Here is a 21065-nt window from a genome sequence, read left to right on the forward strand (position 1 = left end):
TGTATTAGATTAAATAGATATAGATAAATATTATAGTTAATACTATTCTTAATACCTATTATAAAATTATAATAATTATAATCATAAATATATAACATAAAGACAGTTTAACACTAAATTCCAAATGGATGAGGTGCAACCACAAATTCAAAACTATAACCATAAACCGTAAACCATGAACAGCCTACAGTGAAGCTGACAAACAATTTTATTTGGTGGAAGACTATGAAGACTATGAGAAGGTGTTTATTATGATTCTTAATACGAAGATTATTAATAAAAGTATTTACTGAACATTGATGTCTATAATCATGCCACAGAATGGCCTACTTAAGCTAGAATCAATGTAATGCACATCCTCTCATGGCTTTTTGCTTTAATAACATTGGATAAAATCTTTGGTGCTTCTAGTCTAAATTTATACAGTTGTTTCCTCATCTTCCAGCTACATATATGTAATTCTAGTAGCAAAGTATGTATTTGAGTACCAAAGCTAACAGTCTATTCACATATGGGTTATATATAACACATTGAAGGCTGTAGGGCGGAAATTAAACACTTCCACTATTACTGATGTGTTCTTATGGGCTTTGTAGCTAGGCAACACATTTAAACGGCTCTTAGTGTGATCTAATTTAAAAAAAAAAAAGGTGAAAAAAAGCTGGCCTAGACTCAGCCATTTCAGAGGGAGCACTTCTGCTCCACCGGGCCCATATGCCAGTCTGTCAATAATGCATGTCGATGAAATCTGACAGGGGGAAGTAATATTTCTGTTGAGCCAATATCACACGGCAGCTGGCTTTGTGTAAATAAATCTATGGGGGGAGAGAAGTGTAATGGGTGGAGGCTCTCCTCCACCAGCTTTGGGTGCCACTATGCAGCTGTAATCCCTGCTTTCCAGCTGGGGGTATAAGTGTTTAAATTGTAGGGGCAGTCGGAGAGCAGACTGAGGGGCAGGTCTAAACATAAAATGCAAATATTCATAAATAATTCAAAATTAATTAGCTAAAATATAGAATACTCCGTCACTTTTGCATTTATTCATGCTTAAAACAAATATAAACCAGTCTTAATTCTTAAACCATTTCAAAAATAGCTTCAAGTAGAAACACGAGAAATATGTCAAAGAAAAGGTGAAAAGGTGAAGGATAGAAAGAATGTAAACAAAACCAAAACATCAGGCAATAGTGTTCAAACCAGTGTCTAAACTACTTTACAGCTAGTCTTCAATGACCTATAATAGCCAAACCCACTATTACCTCTTTGGGAGTGAACCTCATTCCACCTTAAAATGGTTGCACAGCTAGAAAAATATCAATAATAACCATCAAATATCACTGAACTCATATAAAACAGTGGGGAAGCTTACACAGAGTCTTTCTGTGCTGAGAACAGCAGCAACATACAACAAAAAAGCTTCCCCACAAATAATCACAGAGCATCCTCTTCCTGAAGGACAAAGCCATTATGCATTCAGCTCCTTCTCTCAGATCTAGCATGATGGAGGAGATACAGAGGAAAGAACTGCAATCTGACCCTGGAGGAGGCAACAATTAGGGCCCAGTGGTTTCTACACCTCGTGGTGACAAGGCATCTTATCACACTTCCTGCAGGCCACTGAGGAAGGCCCCCAGGGGTCTGACTCGGGGGCAAGGCTTCAAGAGAAATAAAGATCCATGGATGAGAAGAAAGGTGTGATTATCCTACTTATATCTCACCCTCTAGCAGTCTAGATCAACAGAGGGGAGGATTTGTCCCCGATTTCACTGTTGTGACTTTAGATTACTTTTGAGTAGGTGTTTTTGAGTATCTTGTTTATCGCATTGATTTAAATAGGATAATCTTGTACCATATTATAAAAATACAAAGTTTAAGAAAATATTTTCCATTCATTGTTATTAACAACATGAAGTGCATTAAACATTATATTATGTCAAGGTTTTCCAAACTGGGCTTTGTGAAGGAACTGTAGGTGGTTATAATAATTAATTTAATCATAAATTTTTTTAATTAAAATAAGTCATTATAAAAGCAATCAAAATAAAACATTTACTAAAATCATGAAATATTTAATTTGTTTACCTGCATGTCATGTGACCATAACCAGCCTCAGAGAACCATGAACATGCAAATGTGATACTTAATTATTAAAACATTTATTTTAAAATCTCAGGGGTACTTCAAGTAAATATATTAGGTGAAAGAGGATCAGATGAGAAAAAAATAATTTGTGCATTTTAATGTGTTCGAAAGACAAAAGCCTATATGTATATATATTATACAACTAAATAAAACTTGTGACATTAAAAAAAAGTGACATTTGTTTTGTTTTGAACTTTCTATTCATCAAAGAATCCTGAAAATAATGTATCATGATTTCCACAAAAACAATAGAGTTTAATAAGGATCATGCAATTAAGCTTGAGTAACGATGCTGAAAATTTAGCTTTGTCATCACAGGAATTAATTACATTTTAAAATCCATTTTAAAAATCCATACCAAAATAATTTCAGAATTTTACTGTTCTTACGGTTTTCTGTGATCAAATAAATGCTGCTTTGGTGAGAATAAGAGACTTCTGATCCTAAACTTTTGAACCATAGTGTATACATTTTAAACAGACACCCCAAAATTACATATAAAATACATGCACACACAAATGTGCAATACACTAAAAGTATCCTGTAAACCGCCTCCAACACTCATATTATTCACAGTCACCAACCATGGCACTGTTGAAGCGACTTCTTAATCATTGCCTACCACCAAACAAAACAGTGTGTGGGAGTGAGAACGCCCTGAACCGATCACACACGAAGAATTTGACATGCCGCGAAGCCTCCATGGAGCAAGTAGCAATTTTCTTCTCATCAAAGGGACCGCTGCTTAGTAACAGCTTTCGCCCAAAACCTGTAGCGCTTTGTGTACGACAAAGCCATCAAAACTTCGCAGTGGCAAGGAAAGTGCACAGGAGGTTTAATCACCTGCAATCACAATAACATCTGTACATGCATATCTGCCCCATGCCACCAGGAGACAGAGCAGTTTCCATTAACGGCTTGGAGTCAGTCAGGGAAGATGAGTGGGAGAAGACTCCTGCTGACACAGCTTGAGAAGTGTGCTGTGACTGGGTCAACCTCCCTCTGTGACTCTAGTGCAGATGGAAGGGAAAGGTAAGAGAGCTCGCAAGGTTTTCAAGATGGCCTCTCGGCATCACCTGCAGATTTCTGGCCTTGTAACATCTGTTGAGGTGAGTGACGGGTGTGGAGGTGTATAGAGCATAACAGGCAAGTTTTGGAAGTAAAAATCTCATTCATTTTCTCCATATTTTAACAGTAACATAAACCTTTCAAGACATGAGATATGAGATGGTTATGATTATATATACAATTCCGTTCAACAGTTTGGGGTCAAATAAATAATTTCAAATAAATGCTGTTCTTTTGAAATTTCTTTTCATCAAAAAAATCCTGAAAATTAAACGTATCGGTTTTCATAAAAGTATTAAGTAACACAACTGTTTTCAACATTGATAATAAAAAATGTTTCTTGAGCATCAAATCAGCATATTAGAATGATTTCTGAAGGATCATGTGACACTGAAGGCTGAAGTAATGGTGCTTAAAATTCAGCTTTGCATCACAGGAATATACATATATTCAAATAGAAAACAGTTATTTTTGATTGTATTATTTCACAATATGGTTTTACTGCATTTTAAACCCCAAATTTTGAAGGGTAATGTACATCTGTAGAATGCAAGAGTCTGAGAGATTTTTATTTTTGAAATATTGTGGATAACACTCAAATTCTCTACCCACAATCCTGAAGCAGTCAATGCCTTGGGTTCACCAATCAGAGAAGTCGATGTTGCCAAAGAACCACACCCATAAATGCAAATGACAGTCAAATCAGTCTTTCCAACAAACAACTTAGATTTTTATATATACTTATTTATGCAATTAATTTACATTTATAATATATTAAATGACATATTTTATAATAAATGTTGATAATTCAATAGTAGTTTGTCATTTGCAATGCTTCATGGGCCACGGTGATAATTAACTCGTGAAAGACATTAGCACATTTGTGCTTTCTCTGATTTTCAAGGATTTTTGCTTCAAAAAAGTTGGAGCTGGGCGTTTTTGCTCATGTCCCCCCCCCACATGAGAAAATTAATGTGAAAATACTTATAGAACTAAGAATGCTAAAGAAGTGTGGTCTCATCGATTTTTAGCCAAAATGTTTGCACCAAAATGATCAACTACAGCTATTAACAGCAGAAGTTACGCTAACATTTGGGTTGTCTTTTAGATCTATGATCAACTATGGATTTCCTTCCCTCATCATTGTGATTTCATTAGAGCCGCTCTAAAATCCAGAGTTATTTCTAATGACCTCACTATATTAAATGAAACAATACAGCTGCTTTGCCTCAATCAAACATGATTCCCATCAGCAGGATGTGGCTACCTTACTCCCACCACCAGACATCCTCTGGACTAACAGATCTCAACCCACTGATAAATGGCATCCTCGAACAATAGAGCCCTCCATGCTGAGAGACCCGGCCTAAAACCTTTTCACCGAGCTTAGAGGTCGAGAACCAGGCACAAGATGATCCTAGAGGTCCTTCCTACCGCCTTATCTCACTTAGGCCTACGAGTACTACCACAAGAGATTTTCTGTCACAAAAGTCTTTAGCGAACGACTTTGCTATACAGCCAGACGGCTCCACGCTGGTCCTGGGTCAACGTGACCATGCTAGAAACAAACAAAATGACTCCTTCTGCTGCTCTTGTTGCTAGGAGGTGGTGAAGGGTTTTTGGCGACAAGGAGCTCCATTGAGACGGACCGAATGACACACTCCACAGTCGGTTGCCTTGGTTTCCTGCCCTCTAGAACGCAAGTCGATGGGGTCTAACAGTATGGACATTGAAAGCCTGCTGTAATAATAAGCAAAAAGCCATACTGTTGGAAGTGGACTAACGTTAGGGTGGAAACAGAAAGGGAGGGATCTGTGAAACGCATCAGGGCACCCGGGCTCATTGGCCATTTCCGGATGTGCCAGGCAAAATAAATGAGAGTGTAGGCCTGGTGGAAAGCACATCTCAGGAATAACTCATACCGTCTGACCTTAAGCTAACATTTACAAATCAGTCTCCACTCACATTGTCATGGAGCTAAAAAACCAGACTGGATCTGGTAGAGAGCAGAAATACATATACTTCTTCACTCCCAAGTCCCCATGGTCGATGCTGCTCCTCAAATTATGAGTCTGATTTCAAAAGCGGGAGCCGTTACTGTAAAACGAGGATCAGAAACAGGATCAGGCAACACGCTGGAGCTGGGAGGTGAAGCGTTCTGTTGGGCTGTCACTTTTTCTGAGGTACGTCGAGAAGAGAGGCATAGACAGGTCATCCTCGCGCACCGAGATCAGATTTACAATTCAAAAAGCAAATCCCAGCAGTTTTAAGAACGGTAAGCCTTTACTAAAAGACAAGGGTAGAAATGGAAAAAGGTTTGAAGAGGTGAAAAAAAGGGGGAAGGAAATTAAAGAATAGGAACTGGAGGGCAATTATCTTCTTATCTTTTTGGAGGAGCGCTTCAACGTTGCTGTTAGTTTGGAGGTCGTGCAGAGGTTCAATCTGGCAGCTGGTGTGTGAGGCTGGTAAAGGGGGAGGGATGTTACCAATTCTACCTGGTTAGCAGAGCGTCTAAGGGGTCTGTCAGCTACTCAAGGCAGTGAAGAAGCATAACAACAGGACCTAGAAAAATAGATCTATGACAAATAGATCTATTCAGGCCCAAAAATGACTTATGGAACAGCTCATATAAGAAAATATATTTGAAGAAATGTGCTTTGATCAGTTGGGAGTGCGAGTTTTCTGACAGTGAGCACTGCATGCATTGTGAACAATGAGCAATTGGGCAATCGTAGACATTTATTTCTGCCGACTTAGTCAATTCAGAAGAGAAAAGTGGCTACTGGCTCTTTTGAACCATTTATCTCTAAAAGTACTGCGTGAAATATCTTAGACAGTTGCTACTTGCAAGTCGTGGCAATGAAACTAAAACTCTTTGCCCTCCCATGACAGCTCATTACAAATGTTCCCATGTTTCAACAAGCTCTCTCAACTGGAGCTGGAACTAAATTCAAGTTTATCGTCCAATTTGTTCCACAGTGTCATCAGACTATGATGATTTAATATTTTTACACTGGCCTCTGCTATTCTGCCAGCTGATGGGGCGAACAACAGTTCAAGCAAAGTGACTTACATCATGCCTTGCAACACTAGAGAATTTTCATGAACAAATATTGGTATTAAATTAACAAATGAAGTAAATAAATTTAGAAATGGCTTTTTAGGACATACAAATATAATTTAACATGGAATTCCTGAATAAAATGGGGTAAAATTACTTAATAAAAAGAAATAAAAAAGACGTACACTACCATTCAAAGTTTTGGGGTCAGTTTTCTTTTTACATTGGTATAAAACAATTCGATTCTATTCTACAGCCTTAAAAAAAGTATTAGATTTTACACAAAAATATTACACAGCAGACAGCACAAATGTTTTTAGCATTGATAATAACAAGACATCAGCTTAGAATTATTTCTGAAAGATAATGAAGATCCTGAAGACTGGAGTAATGATTCTGAAAATTCAGCTTGCCATCACAATAAATGACACTTTAAAAGAAATTGTAACAAACATGACATTTTTTGTATTGATAAATGCAGCATTGGTGAGCATTAGAGACTTCTCTTTAAAAACATAAAAAAATCTGACCGGCCCCAAAGTTTTGAACGGTAGTGTAACAAAAATAATAATTTCAAGAAAATATATTGCATTTCCACCAGGCAAAGAGAGTGACAACACTAGCCAGCTATGTTTTTATATCTTCAGGATATCCACTATATTTAGATTTCAAAAATCTCAAAGGTAATAAAAGCAATGTGAGAGTTGTATAGTTTGTTTCAAACACATTCATGAATATAAGATTGAAAAGAAAGGGGTCAGTAAATTGCCATTTCGAAGCTTCAGGATATGAGGTCTCCGACAGCGTTCATATGTCTGATTCATCATCATCTCACTATTCAGTATGAAATTAGTAATTATCATTAACGAAATGGACTGGAGGAAAGACATCACACAATGAGAAATTATCTTTCAACGCCAAAGTGTAGAAGTCCTGATCTTGCGCTCCGTCTGTCGTATATTCATTACTTCTCTCACAGGGACGTTTAGAGCCCTGGAGGACTATTAATTGGAGAAGGGGCAGGCTCCCAGCATGCACTACAGGGTGCCAGGTGATGGCAGACAGACAGTCCTGGCACTGAATTGATGACAAGCTTTCTCCTGGTAGAAATGACTGTGAAGGTCAGCCAAAGGACCAAAGCAAAGACAAAATGTTGGAGGCCGACAAGAAGAAATGTAGTCCTCCAAGGGCAAAGGAACAGCCTTTTTGATCATGTCCTTTGTCTGAGGAACAAAAGAGGCTCTTTGCCACTTGGAGCAGGTCCCTGTTACTACATAAAGACAGACTTAGTGGTTTCAGGGAGTGAAAAAGCAGAAAAAGTTGTAAAGCGCACCATGAGCCAACAGTAACCAAGTGAAAAAAATACAAATAAATAACAGATTCACTCTTCATTCAATCCTCACCTCTTGCCCATGAGGCTTGCAGGTTTTGCGAGGCCAAGATTGCTCTTGTTTGGCTGCTTCTTGCGGCGGATCAGCTTTTTGCGCCCAGAGCCACCGGCAGGCACATCCTCGGCTTGCTGCGTGGCGTTGCTCCCGCTGCCCTTGCTGTTGAGGTCCCGCAAAACATCATAATTGATCTTACTGGAGATCTTTTTCTGCTCCAGCATCTTCTCTATGGCCTCTCCCGCAGTGCTGGCCAGGATCGGCTCTCGCTTCTTGGACGGCTTCTTTGGCTAGACAAATTGGAATAGGAGTTGTTTACAGTGAAAAACAAACATTGGAGTCAGTGCTTACATGGCTCTTATTCATAGAGTCCTTTCGCTTTCTAAAAACATTTCTGAAGGCTAAAAGCATACTGGTAACTTAAGTAAGTATCATTTCTATCTCTTTGGGCATCTGGGTCTCATTTAAACAGTGCATTTTCCCCATTGGGCCTTGATATAATGATGTCAGGCTAACAGCTGTCAACAGCAAAGTGACAGAATCCCATTAGTAGCCTGGAAAAGCTATCAAGCCCATCTGATCTAGTCACCACTGATCGTGTTCCTCGTGTAGCAAAGTGGAACAAGTACCTTTACAGTCAGCAAGTGGACTACTGTACCTGAAATTGCTATTAGGCTCAAGGCACCTCATTAGAGGTGCAGAGCAGGGCCGGCTAATCTAACCCCGACTGGGAGCCACGGTTCAGATGTCAGAGCAGACAGGTTAAGGAGAAGCGACACTGAGAGCCTGGGGTGAAACCAGAGGAGCAAGTGAAGTTAAAATGGAAAGTATGTGGTCTCCTAGGACCTGCAGCTGCTGAGTGTCTGAAGACCCCGGCATGTGAGGGAAGCCCAGGCAGACGCACACACTCACGACTTACTCACCTTCTCTTTATAGGTCCCTTGTTCCTTCTCTTTAGCTATTCTCTCCTCTTTTTCTGAAAAAAATAAAATAAAATAGGGAGACTCAATGGCTTTATCAAATGGAGTGCTTTAGAGTAGACACAAAAAGCAATAAAAAAATAAAGGGCTTTAAAAACTCAACAAACTCATACAATGTTTTAACTTTAGGAGGTCAATATATATATATTTATTTATTTTTTTATTTTTTTTAACTTAATCTCACAAGGTTCAGTCGTGGGATGAAATTGCAGGAAGCAGTTCACCGTGCAAGTATTTAAAAACAAAATCCTTCCTTTCACTGAATTTTTATCTCTGTGGTTGAGCAGTCCCTTGCCTCTGACGTCAGCACAGATCGAGTGTATGAGCTTGTGTTAATAAATGCATTAAGCTCTTCTTTTCCTATTCGCTTACCTTTCTGTTCCCTCAAATATTCCTCGTTCTGTTTCATCCACAGCTCTGTCTTGGCCTCCACCTCTATCTCTTTCAAAATGTACTGTAGAGAAGATAACAGGCCTATGCTGATAAGTAATGCTAAGAGGTGATCATTTATGAATCCAGGATGCAGAACATCAGACAGTTTTTTGAACTTCACATGATCTGCTAAAGTTCAATAAAAGTTTCAAGCTCCATTTTCAGAGAACAACACAGTAATGTGTTACACTGCAATAATGTGTTTCGCTTAATTAGTATTTTTGTCTTGTTTTTCCACACAAGACATAACACATGCTTTCAGCATAAGCATAAATCCAACAACATTTTGTGAGATTTATGTCTTATTACCTAACAGAATTTTGATTTAAGTAAATGTATCTTCTTGTAAAGATGTTTAGATATTTTTAGCAGAAAAAAGCAGTGCAAGTCAAGTGAATATAAGAGTTTATCCATAAATCCATTAATAAAACTACATACCTTTTCAATTTCTTCTTCATCAATCCCATCCAGATCCAGTTCCCCATTATCTGATTTATCCTCCACTATAGAAAGACAAAGACACAAAAATGAATAAAGTGAGAAAAACATGATGACAAAGGAGTCTGATTATGTGATTTTTGGGGAAGCAATTCCCATCAGATAGCATGCACAGGCTATTCAGGTGAATTTCCCATTTCAGAATGAAACTGAAGAAAATTGTCCTGCTTGACTGGAGTCTGCAGCTGTCAGAGATGGTACACTACACAGGAAGTACTTTGGTGGCGTTCTCCCAATAATGCACGCACTGCCAGCTCTTTGTTGTGTAATTGCCATTAATAGGCTTAGCGGTGATATGAAAGGATTTTGTGTGTTCCTCAAACACTTTCCCAAATTGTCTTAAAATCCACAGTGTCACATTCATTAATCCCTAAATTAAAATCTCATATTGAGGCAAATATGAACAGCAATGTTACTGTATGCTACAATACAAAATGTCCTGATGTAACCTCAGATTCACATAAATATGTGTTATAAACACATTTTATTGAATACAATTAGCAAGTGTCTTTAAGAATATATAAATATAAATGTGATCAGGGCAAGAAAAGAGAGCTGTAAATAGACACGATGAAAGAAAACAATCACAAAATACAGCAGCATCTCTGCCTGTAATTGAGAATCTAATGGGTAGAGAATTAAAAACATATGAACATTTGGAATGCAAGAATCAATAGTGTTTACTCAAGATGGATCAAGTATAAACTATCTAGATAACACAAAAGAAACACCCTGATTCTGAATACCATTTGTATTCAGTTTTGCGTGATCTATTCAAGCTAACCTTTTTAAAAACCTAGCCAAAGGATTGAACTAAAGCAAACAACAACACACAAACCTTTCTCTGTAAGTGACTTTAAAGCTGATTTTCATATGACGAAAATTCTTTCTCCTAATATAAAGAGCTGCAAAGTTGGCCTGGGAAAAGTGTGATTGGATTGGTGGAGCCTCTGTGGATCAAGACCAGATGTTCATTAATTGAACAGAGATCTGAATGGCGTCTCTACTGTGGCCATCCGACTCACATTCACACGCTTCTGACGTTCTCACAGCGAGACAGATTTAAATATCTGAACTGAGACAAAAGAAAATAGGTCACAATCTGTCCCCATCTCAGATTCTTCCACTTGCATGTGTGAGGTTTAAGACACATCACACTACTTCAAAGGCTGTAGTGTCCAGTATCATTTGACTGAGTATCATTTGAGATGCAAACATCAGAGGCACCTTCTAAAAAATGGATTCTAACTCCAGTTTAACAGCTAAGGAAAGAAAAACAAGCCACATTATATAATGTGGGGTCAGCACCGGAATGCTTGAGGGTCCATAGAAAATTTGAGGGGGGGGAAAAAAACAGTAATTTTAAAGCATTTGATATTATTACGGTTTCATTGCCTCTTATAGACCAGACATCATTAAATTAATCATGATTATTTTATTCTATTGACAATTCTAGATTTTAAAAGCAACAAATAAATCTAAATCTTTACAATTTTATTAAATAAAAATATTTAGTTTATATATCTAACATTATTTTAACAAAAGGAGCATAATATTTGCAGGTCCTGGGTATGAAATAGTTTAAAGACCCCTTAAAAATCTAAACTGTTGACAAATTTATAACTAGCGTCCTTAATAACAACACATTCAGTTCAATGGCACAGATATTGGAAGGTAAATCTATTCTCCCCTTGAAGACTGTGGTTTGTAATCTGGGTGCTGTGTGGGTCAAGCAATTGTGTACAAATGTCCTAATTCACAATTTCTTTGTCACATGGTTTCAGTCAAAGGCCAGTCTCATATGAAATGTTTGTGGTTGCTCTCACTACCTTCTTCACACCGTCTATTACACCTTCTACTATCTCCAATTGCCTGCTCCTCTAACACCTGGTTTTCAACGGGTAGGTGAATTCTAAATCTTTAGCAGGACTGTAACTGAATCCAGGTATTTCGTCCATAAGATGGAGATAGGATACTTGCTCAGGCATGGACCAACATGGGCACACTGGTCTATGAGGGAATTGGGCTTGTTTGCAGGCAGCTTGGAGTGGCTGTCACATATCAAACCCAGTGGAGCAAATCACATCGTTTCCCCAGAGCGATTGCACAGCCGGCTTGGATAGAAGGGAGAAAGAAAAACAACATGCCGCGATCAGGTTTCTGCTCTTTAGAAGGCTGGCGTGTGGCAGATTGGGGTTGGATATATGACGGTAGCCTCTCACAAGGAGCTCTAATTTCGAAGGGGGTTGAAAAATGTGGAAGTAGTCACTCAAAGGTCACACAGACTAAGCTATACAACCAACAAATAGCATACAGCTTCAAGTCACCAATTTTAGCTCAATTTTGTAGCCAACAAAAAAAGGTCAATTGTAAAATAAATTGTCAACAGAATACAGATATATAACACAGAAGTCACTTTCAAACTAAGCAGATTTCTGTTGGTCAGTGTGTTGAATTTGCATGTCCAACTTGAACATGAGCTCAGTCTGCATGGGGAACTTTTTTGCCCTCCCATGAAACTCCCAATTCCTATTAGAATGGCATAATGCAGCTTTTGTCGAACAATAAACATCCAATTTATCTCAAATTGTCTTCGCATCTGAATGGCAAGAAAGAAATAAGAATATATTAATAATTTAAACTCTCTGTTTTTCATTCAATAGCTCTAAACTACCACAACAGTACGAAGCAATGTGTTAAACTCCATAAATAAATAAATAATTAAATAAATAAATGTAAAAAAAATCCAAGTACCAAAAAGTTTTTAAAAATTAGTACTTATGAATTTCAAAGTAGCTATGTGATGAATAAACTGAAATTTAAGTCATTACTAATTCTCAAATCAAATACGACGTTTGTTCATGAGACACGTGCAATCCAATGATTTGATATTATTGACGTCCAACCTGTGGCACCATATTTGATTTGAAATCTGGCTTCACAAAAACGAAAGAGTCTCAACTTTTGAGATGCCATTTATCATTTTGTATTTTTCTCAGGGAGTTTGATTGACAGGCGATTTGACCAATCATCATGCGTGAGAACATGATGTGTAGTGTGAGAGCGGACATAGCACCAGTAACGAAGGGGGGTGGGTCTTTGCGAAGGGTCAATGAGTATGCAAAAAAAGCTGTGTGACAATCCCTCAAAATTCTCCTTTTGTGTTCCACAGAGAGAGGAACAGGGTTAGCCACAACATGAAGGTGAGAAAATTATTGAAGACTACTCATTTTTGGGCCTTTGCTTTATTCGAAAATGTGGCACATTGTTTGTATGATGATATTAAGAACGCAAAACATGATTAAATGCTCATAATGCAATATGCTCCAACATATTTCAATGAGGAACGAGCCTCTAATATGAGTATGCACTTGACTGAGCATAATCCAGATTACATAATGAATCATATGAATCATTATGCAAATAAACAGATCAGTTTGATGCTCCACTGTGAAATGCCACAGAGATGAATGAATATTGGGAGCAACATTTGCATTTTGAAATTGAAAGAACGAATGTTTGTAGATTTGTAGAAGTCATTATATTATAACTAAAACCTGTGATTTGCTAGACAAAATAATAAAAGTGTTAGTTATCTATTATTACAGTACTTTTTGATACTTTTATTGTTAAATTTTCATTTTAGTTTAATTTTTAGTAAATTTGCTTTTGTTTTCATTAGTTTTTAAATATTTCTATTCAGCTTTAATCTATTTTTATTTCAGCTTTAGTAATTTTAACACTTCAACTGAAGTCAGTTGTAAAGGCAACATTTCTATTTTTTCTAAGTTTTTCATCTAATATTTATATTTTATTTCAGCTTTGTTTAAATTAACAATAACAACACTGCAAGAAAGGCAATCTAAATACACAGATTGTACAACGTACAATTAAATATACAAATATCAACCAATACACAGAAAGAAACTAATAATGGCTGATAACGAATAATGGCTGATAACCACTATGATATCAATATTATACTCCCCTAAGTAGGAATGGATTGTGTGTGAACAGCCCATTCACATAAGTCCATGAGGGGATGAGGAAACTCATTAGTATGCTCATTATAAAATCATTAGTGTGACACATACTAAGTGGATTTAAACCTATAGAGTCACATAACTGTCTTCAATAAGATCAATATGTGCTTTTTTATATTAAGTGCAATATGTGCCTTTTTCCACTTACATAGCAAAGAAAAGAAATGGGGAATGGGATTGGTAAATGTCACAAGCTGGATACAAACTGTTTCGCCTACATGAGCACCATAGGTCACCATATGAAAGCATGTGTGCTAAATGCTTGGTTCCAAAACAGTAACAGTACTCACTGATGATTCAGAGTCATTTGGAAAATTTGATGAAAAACACGTGTTGTCCATGCTGGGGAAATTGAGATTCTTTTTAAAGTGGAGTGGTCAACGCTCTCTGTAAACCTGTGATGCCGGTACTGTTTTTTTTGGGAGATTCTTAATGCTGCAAGCTGCTCATCAAACCAGAGCATCACAATATCCTGATTTCAAAGAGATTCAGGAAAGGGAGGGTCACAGGAAGCTTTGTAAGAACAGGCAAGCCTCTCCTTTGAGGAAAGTTCCTGTCTTCTCTCAGTCGTGGATATGTTGGCTAATGCCTGGCATTTGAAATGGCAAAGTTCAAACAAGGTTCATAAAACCACAGCAAGCCCAAGGGAAAATCCTTCCCGTATTTTTATCTTTTCATTCTCTCACTCTCACGCACACGCACACACAGAGTCAATCTGAAATGCATTACCCAGGATCTGGTGGCCAGCTCTGTATGGGGTTGGAATATATTGAATAGTGAAAAACAAAAATTGATAATGGACTCCCAAACCCCTTTATCATCATCAGATAAAATTCATATTTCACTGCAATTGCTGGTCTGGAAAAATATAGATTGATTAAATAAGCGGGACTCCTTAGATGCCTCTTGAGGGAGATTTCTGGGTTAAAACTGGTGCGCCGATGGGAAGCGAACCTGTGTGAAACAGAAGCTATTGATGGAAAGGAGGTTATAGAATTGGCCAGTCGCTCCCTTCACTGCAGCGAAAGTAAGAGAACGAGAGAGAGAGTGAATCTCATGTATCCCAAGAGAACTGAAGAGACAGACAGTCTGAAAGAGTGAGACACTTCAGTACCGACAGCCTGTCAAGAGTGAGAGAGGCATCTGTCAGACCTCACACACATACACGGACACACACACACACACACACACACACACACACACACACATTCTTGGTCACTTGCTTTCTACCTCTCTCACTCACTCTCACTTTGTTTCTGTCGGTCTCATGTGTTCCCTATTTAGATAACACAAAATTTATGCAGACCTGCATACTGCAGCAGTTTAAAAATTCAGCTTTTTGCACTTTCAGTGCCTGCATTTCAGGCCCTGCTACACTGAAATATGCCTGCTGATAATACGATTATAGATACTTATAAAGTGATAATACTTACAATTTACTTACAATAAAATACAATAAAAAACAGGACTGGCCAACTATACAAGGTGTTTCCTTGCCTGAGGCCCCAGATGCTAAGATAGGCTCCAGCATCCTTGTGACATAAAATAAAATAAAATTGTAATTTGGCTCATATCTATAAATAATATTCATTTTGACATCCTCATGGCCTTCAAAAAATAAAATAAAATTCTAATTCATAGCTGTAGAAAAATTTTATTTTAATAAGCAATTTTTTTCATAGTTTTTTGTGCTTTGTTGAGAGCCAATTTGAATTCTACATTCTGGTTTTTGCTTAAAAAATTCCAATAACTCTCTTTATTTCTTGCACTGTTTTTCTTCATCTTTCAGTGCACACACAAACACATATTCTCAACCCAACATTCAGAGTGACCAGCGATGCATCTTTGGCCTTCATAGTCTGCTGTATGTATTGTTGTGAGCAGTGAGAGTCATCCATGCTGAGAGGAACCCCATAAAGCCGTCTGTATGAGCGACTCTAAGAAGCTTTCACTCCTGCAGAATCATCACCTTCTTGTGCAAAAGTACAATGATGACGAAGGAAATGTATCAGCAAACTGTCATAGCAGAAATAGTCCACACAAAGCTGCTCAGACAGCAAATCACAGTCTGAACTGCTTTAAAATAAAGCAGCTCAGCTCCGATCTCCTAGACTGGCCTCAAGAGACATATGCTGCGTCCAGATAAACCACTGCTCCTCGTCACTCAGAGCTGCAGGGAACACCTAGGTCGAGGAGTCGTCAGGGGTCAGGGTCAAAGGTTAAAAGGGAACGGCCCGAGTTCAGCTAGCGAGCAGGTGCTGAGGTCAGAGAAGTATTGCTGGGCAGATCTTGTGATATTCTGTTGGGTCCTGTGACATTTTACTTTCAGAGTGGTCTTTGATGAATTTCAGTAATCTAAAGCTCTTGGTAAATAAAGAAATCTGTTGCAGATAGCCACATCAATCAATGCATCCTGACCAAAAGATGGTTTGTGGATCAATACTGCTTAACCACGCAAACATTCAAAAGTTTTTTTTTTTGAAAGAAATTAATACTTTTATTCACCAAGGACGCATTAAATTGCTTAAAGTTGACAGTAAAGACTTTTACATAGTTATATAAATAAATAAACTTTATATTTATCAAAGTTTTTCACAAAAAGATTAAGCAGCACAAGTTGATAATAATAGTGAATGTTTCTTGAGCAGCAAATCAGCATATTAGAATGATTTCTGAAGGATCATGTGACACTGAAGACTGGAGTAATGATGCTGAAAATTCAGCTTTGCCATCACAGGAATGACATTTTAAAATATATTAATATAGAAAACAGTTATTTTCATTTGTAATACTATTTCGCAATATTACAGTTTTTATAGTATTTTTGATCAAATAAAAGCAGCCTTAGGGAGAATAAGAAATATTTGAACAGTAGTGTATTGTTTTTAACTGAACCCACTCATGTTGAATGACAGTCAAATAACAAATACAGTCATCTGTGCAAGTAAAACAGGACAGCATTTAATAGCCTCGGAGTAAAGCTCCATACGTTTCCCGTCTCTGAAATCATATGCTCTCTATAAACTGAAATGAGATCAGCATAAAAACACTATAATGAAAAAGTACATCTGTGGCTTTTGCTCTGCTGTACAGCATGAAGCAGACAGATTGGAGCAGCTCTTATTAAATGTCTTAAAAGGATTTCAAAAAGCTCTAAGTGATTATGTCTGGCAGACCCTCCATCGGAGCGCTGACTTTCACAATAGCAAAGGGTTAAAGCTTTCCTAAAGATTAAACATTCACCACACTTCCTACTTATAACAAAGAAACCCAGTGGCTTTGAAGAACAAATTGTGCTTGATATATTCAGGAAATATTTCGTTTCAATAGACAAATGGACCACAAGAGTTTGGACTCATAAAAATGGGATAAAATATTATTAATAATATAAAATGAACTATGAAATAGTTAATTAAGCAATTAAAATCATTCATAAGATATAGATTTCTAGACCCATACTTTTTATTGTATTAAAGCCAAATGAGAAAAAAAAGTAAGACGGGACTTTATATTGTCCACCGGGAATTGATTGGATTGCAATCGTATCATATGAGTGACAGGTTGCTGGAGGGGAGGGACTGAAACTTGGCTGCCTATTGAACCACTATTGGCCAGAATGGCCACTCATCTTGGCTACCGGTTATTGTTTTTAATTGAAGATTACAGGGGAACAAGTTAAAAATAAAAAAATCATGATATGCACTGATAAATAATTTACAATAAATGCTGCAAAATTCTATAACTACAGAATAGTCTGTTTTGCTTTTGTGATGAATTTAAATATTGTGGCTGATCTGATCAGCATGCAGCTACAAATAATCATACATGATTCCTGACCTCTAAATTTCCAAGAATTTTTCAGTCATCTGTGACCAGAATTCATTTAGTCTATTTTCCATGGCCTTTTAAGAATTTAGTAATCGCTGTAACTTTTCCAGGCCTAGAAGTCAAACTCACAAACTCCCTGATATTTCCAAGTTTTCCAGTAGTATGGGAACCCTTGTACTTTGAGCCCTAATCACATTTCCCCTTAAAATGGCTACAGAAAATGTGAAAAAGGTTAAAATTATTTAATCTGTCATATAAGTATTTAAATGAATATATTAATATAATCTTAAAGGGATAGTTTACCCAAAAATTAAAATTCTGTCATAAATTACTCACCCTCATGTCGTTCCAAACCTGTAAGACCTTCAGTCATCTTCAGAACAGAAAGATATTTTTATGATGACATTAGTATGACAATATTTTTGATGAAATCCGAGAGCTTTCTGATTCTGCATAGACAACAATGCAACTGACATGTTCAAGGCCCAGAAAGGTAGTAAGAACATCGTTAAAATAATCCATGTGACATCAGTGGTTCAACCTTACTTTTATGAAGCTACGAGAATAATTTTTGTGTGCAAATAAAACAAAAAGAACAACTTTATTCAACAACTTTTTTCTCTTCCCTGTCAGTCTTTGACGCATATTCACGACAGTACCACGTATGCATGTTCTGACGTAGAACCTGGATGCACTGCGCAAGCAGAGGAATGCACACGCATGCGTAGTAGTACTCTTGTGAACATGCGTCAAAGACAAGGAAGAGAAGAAATTGTTGAATAAAGTCGTTATTTTTATTTTCTTTGCACACAAAAAGTTCTCTTATGGCTTCATAACATTATGATTGAACCCCTGATGTCACATGGGCTATTTTAATGATGTCCTTACTACCTTTCTGGGCCTTGAAGGTGGTAGTTATGTTGCTGTCTATGGAGGGTCAGAAAGCTCTCGGATTTCATCAAAAATATCTTAATTTGTGTTCTGAAGATGAAAGAAGGTCTTATGGGTTTGGAACAACGTGTTTTTTTTTAATTTTCAATTTTGGGTCAACTATTCCTTTAATTAATTTAACTAAAAACACTAAAAAAAAAAGATGAACAACATCAAACTGACATCATATTTTTGAGATTTTGTTAGTAATAAATTAATTATAAATTACATTATTTATTTATTTTATTACCAGAGGTACTCATCAGTTTAGATAAATGGGTCTGAATAATGTCTTGGGAGTCTTTGAGTCAAAACGGTTGAGAACCACTGATCTAGAGCTACTAATGACTAACTTAACAAATTTTATCAGAAAAGGCACCATCACTCGTAAAAAAGGGAATGCTGAAATTTGAGCGTCTACAGTAGAAGGCCACAATTCCTCACATAAAACAGCAAAGAAAGATGCAGTATTTTGTAATGAATGCTTTGTTTGGCCAAAGACAACATCATACTGTACTGAGGAAGTGGCACACTTACCGTTTGTTGTGTCCTCGTCTGTGATGCATTCCCGAATGGAGTCTGTTAGACCAAGACTGGCTGCACTGGGTAAAGGGCCGAGGAGCGCTGTCAGAGGCACATGTGTGGCCTGAGTGGAGAGCGGTACTGTATCCCTACTCCCCTCCTGATCCTCCATTCCTCCCTGGTTTCCCTGTTCAAGCACCTGACTGATGAACTCCTGGTTGAGATGTTGAGCTGCTGCCTCCATTTCCTCATCCTTTGGGTCTTCTTCTCCAGTCATCCCAGAGGCCAAAGACACACAGTCATCATCTGAAAGGGTGTTACAGCATGAATCAAAAACCAATATCTGCATGTGAATCAGCATAAAACCAGACAATAATCTCTATTAAAGGTGCCATAGAATGGAAAACTGTATTTACCTTGGCATAGTTGAATAATAACAGTTCTGTACAAGGAAATGACATACCGTGAGCCTCAAACACCATTGTTTCCTCCTTCTTATGTAAATCTCGTGCATGCAAAAGACCACTGAAAAATAGGCGAATCAGAACATAACACCGACTGTGACGTTACAGTCGGGATCACTAATATTTACACCCCCAACATTTGCATATCCCCGCCCATGTTCTATGCCAGCCGCCAGCCGAACCTGCACAGCTGAATCATCAGAAGTTCTGCAGGTATTGTGAAGAAACAAACGAGGATAATAGCGAAAATGGCAGATCATGGAAATAAATGTTATGTTCCAGGCTGTGCAGGGGATGTCATGTGCACGAATGGGTTGGTGTCTGTATTCAGAAAGGGACGGAAAACAAATAACGAGCCACTAAAGGGACATGGTTAGCTGCTTGCTAGCGGTAGCCTGTTACATTACAGTACACAAGATTTCACTTACCACATAAACAGAGTAAGGAGAGATGACTGAGGATGATGGTGAATGATTTACAGATCCTGAGCACCACTGACAAGCATCTGATCTTGTAAAATGTGTGGTAAGTACTGCCGCTGTAGTTTACACAGAGCACATGCGATTGCAAATCTCGAAAGTGAAAGTAAAACGCGATCGTGCATTCAATGATGTTTCAATGCCCTGCATATTAATAGCGGCTCCCTGATGCCCGCATTTTTTTTTACAGTATAATTACCCAACAATATAACTGTGAGAGACAGTATTTAAATATATATTTTCCCTGTGTTTCCTTCCTGCTGTGTGAGCTACTGAAATGAGCCGCACTGTGAAACAGCCAATCAGAGCAGAGCTCAACATTATTATTCATGACCCTTACAAATAAGGTAAAAACAGACCATTTCATTCTAGGGACAAATCCTAGGGTTGTAAATGTAAAAATGTAAACCCGTTTATGGAGATTTTTTGCCCTTACCTAAGCCACATACCTTCTATGTAGATATCAGATAACAATTTAAAATATTGTATCAATGCATTCTATGGCACCATTAAGAACAAATGTCATCAGCGAACTGTGCTCAGATGTGCCTAGGTGTACTAAATAAACATGCAAAGCACTTGATTTGATCTACCTTCTCTTGCGTAGGAGGCATAAATCCCTCTCAGTTTGGTTCTGCTGCTCGCTGCCAGCTGTGTCTCAATCTCATCGCGGTATGAGTTGATCTCACCTGCAGACAACATCCAGACACATACACATAAGCCTGATGTCTCTGATTGACAGTTTGATTTTTCATATGAAAAAATATTTTAGCATGCAACATGAATTCCCTGGTAGAGTGTGTTCAGATTACGTATGCTAATGGAAAGTCAAGTAATAACATATAGTCCTAATATATGGAGACATTTATGGAAACAGCTGCTGTCAGTAAAATGGGCACTCCAAACCACAAGGGAATTTGCCATTCATAATCACTGGAAAAATTTTGAAATGCTTAGTGTAGCTGAAATAACGCACCGCAGAGAGCATTCAGATGCCATGTTGAGTCAATAGAGAGAATCAATATCTTATTCCAGGAGGACAGACTAACCTTGATATTCCTCAAGTTTCTTGGCCAGCTCCTGCTCCAGCTGAAACAATGACATTTCAATTAAGAGAACCATTTATCCAGAGTCTCATATGGCTGAATTTCATATTCATAGCTTCATATCTTGTCACACACACACACACACACACACACACACACACACACACACACACACAAACACACACAA

General features: G+C 37.7%; 1 protein-coding gene across 1 annotated transcript in view; it reads right to left on the reverse strand.

Annotated features, from left to right (window-relative positions):
- Window positions 1–21065, reverse strand: part of LOC107683968 (transcription factor IIIB 90 kDa subunit-like) — a 65344-nt gene that overhangs the window by 13581 nt on the left and 30698 nt on the right. Inside the window, exons 10-16 of the mRNA XM_016480074.1 lie at window positions 20882–20921; window positions 20426–20521; window positions 18905–19195; window positions 9507–9571; window positions 9009–9090; window positions 8580–8632; window positions 7675–7946 (exon numbers count right to left, since the gene is read on the reverse strand). Coding sequence (XP_016335560.1) covers window positions 7675–7946; window positions 8580–8632; window positions 9009–9090; window positions 9507–9571; window positions 18905–19195; window positions 20426–20521; window positions 20882–20921 — 899 coding nt within the window. The remainder of the gene's footprint in view (window positions 1–7674; window positions 7947–8579; window positions 8633–9008; window positions 9091–9506; window positions 9572–18904; window positions 19196–20425; window positions 20522–20881; window positions 20922–21065) is intronic.

This window comes from Sinocyclocheilus anshuiensis, unplaced genomic scaffold, assembly GCF_001515605.1.
Source record: "Sinocyclocheilus anshuiensis isolate Anshui unplaced genomic scaffold, SAMN03320099.WGS_v1.1 scaffold637, whole genome shotgun sequence".
NCBI classification, from domain to species: domain Eukaryota; kingdom Metazoa; phylum Chordata; class Actinopteri; order Cypriniformes; family Cyprinidae; genus Sinocyclocheilus; species Sinocyclocheilus anshuiensis.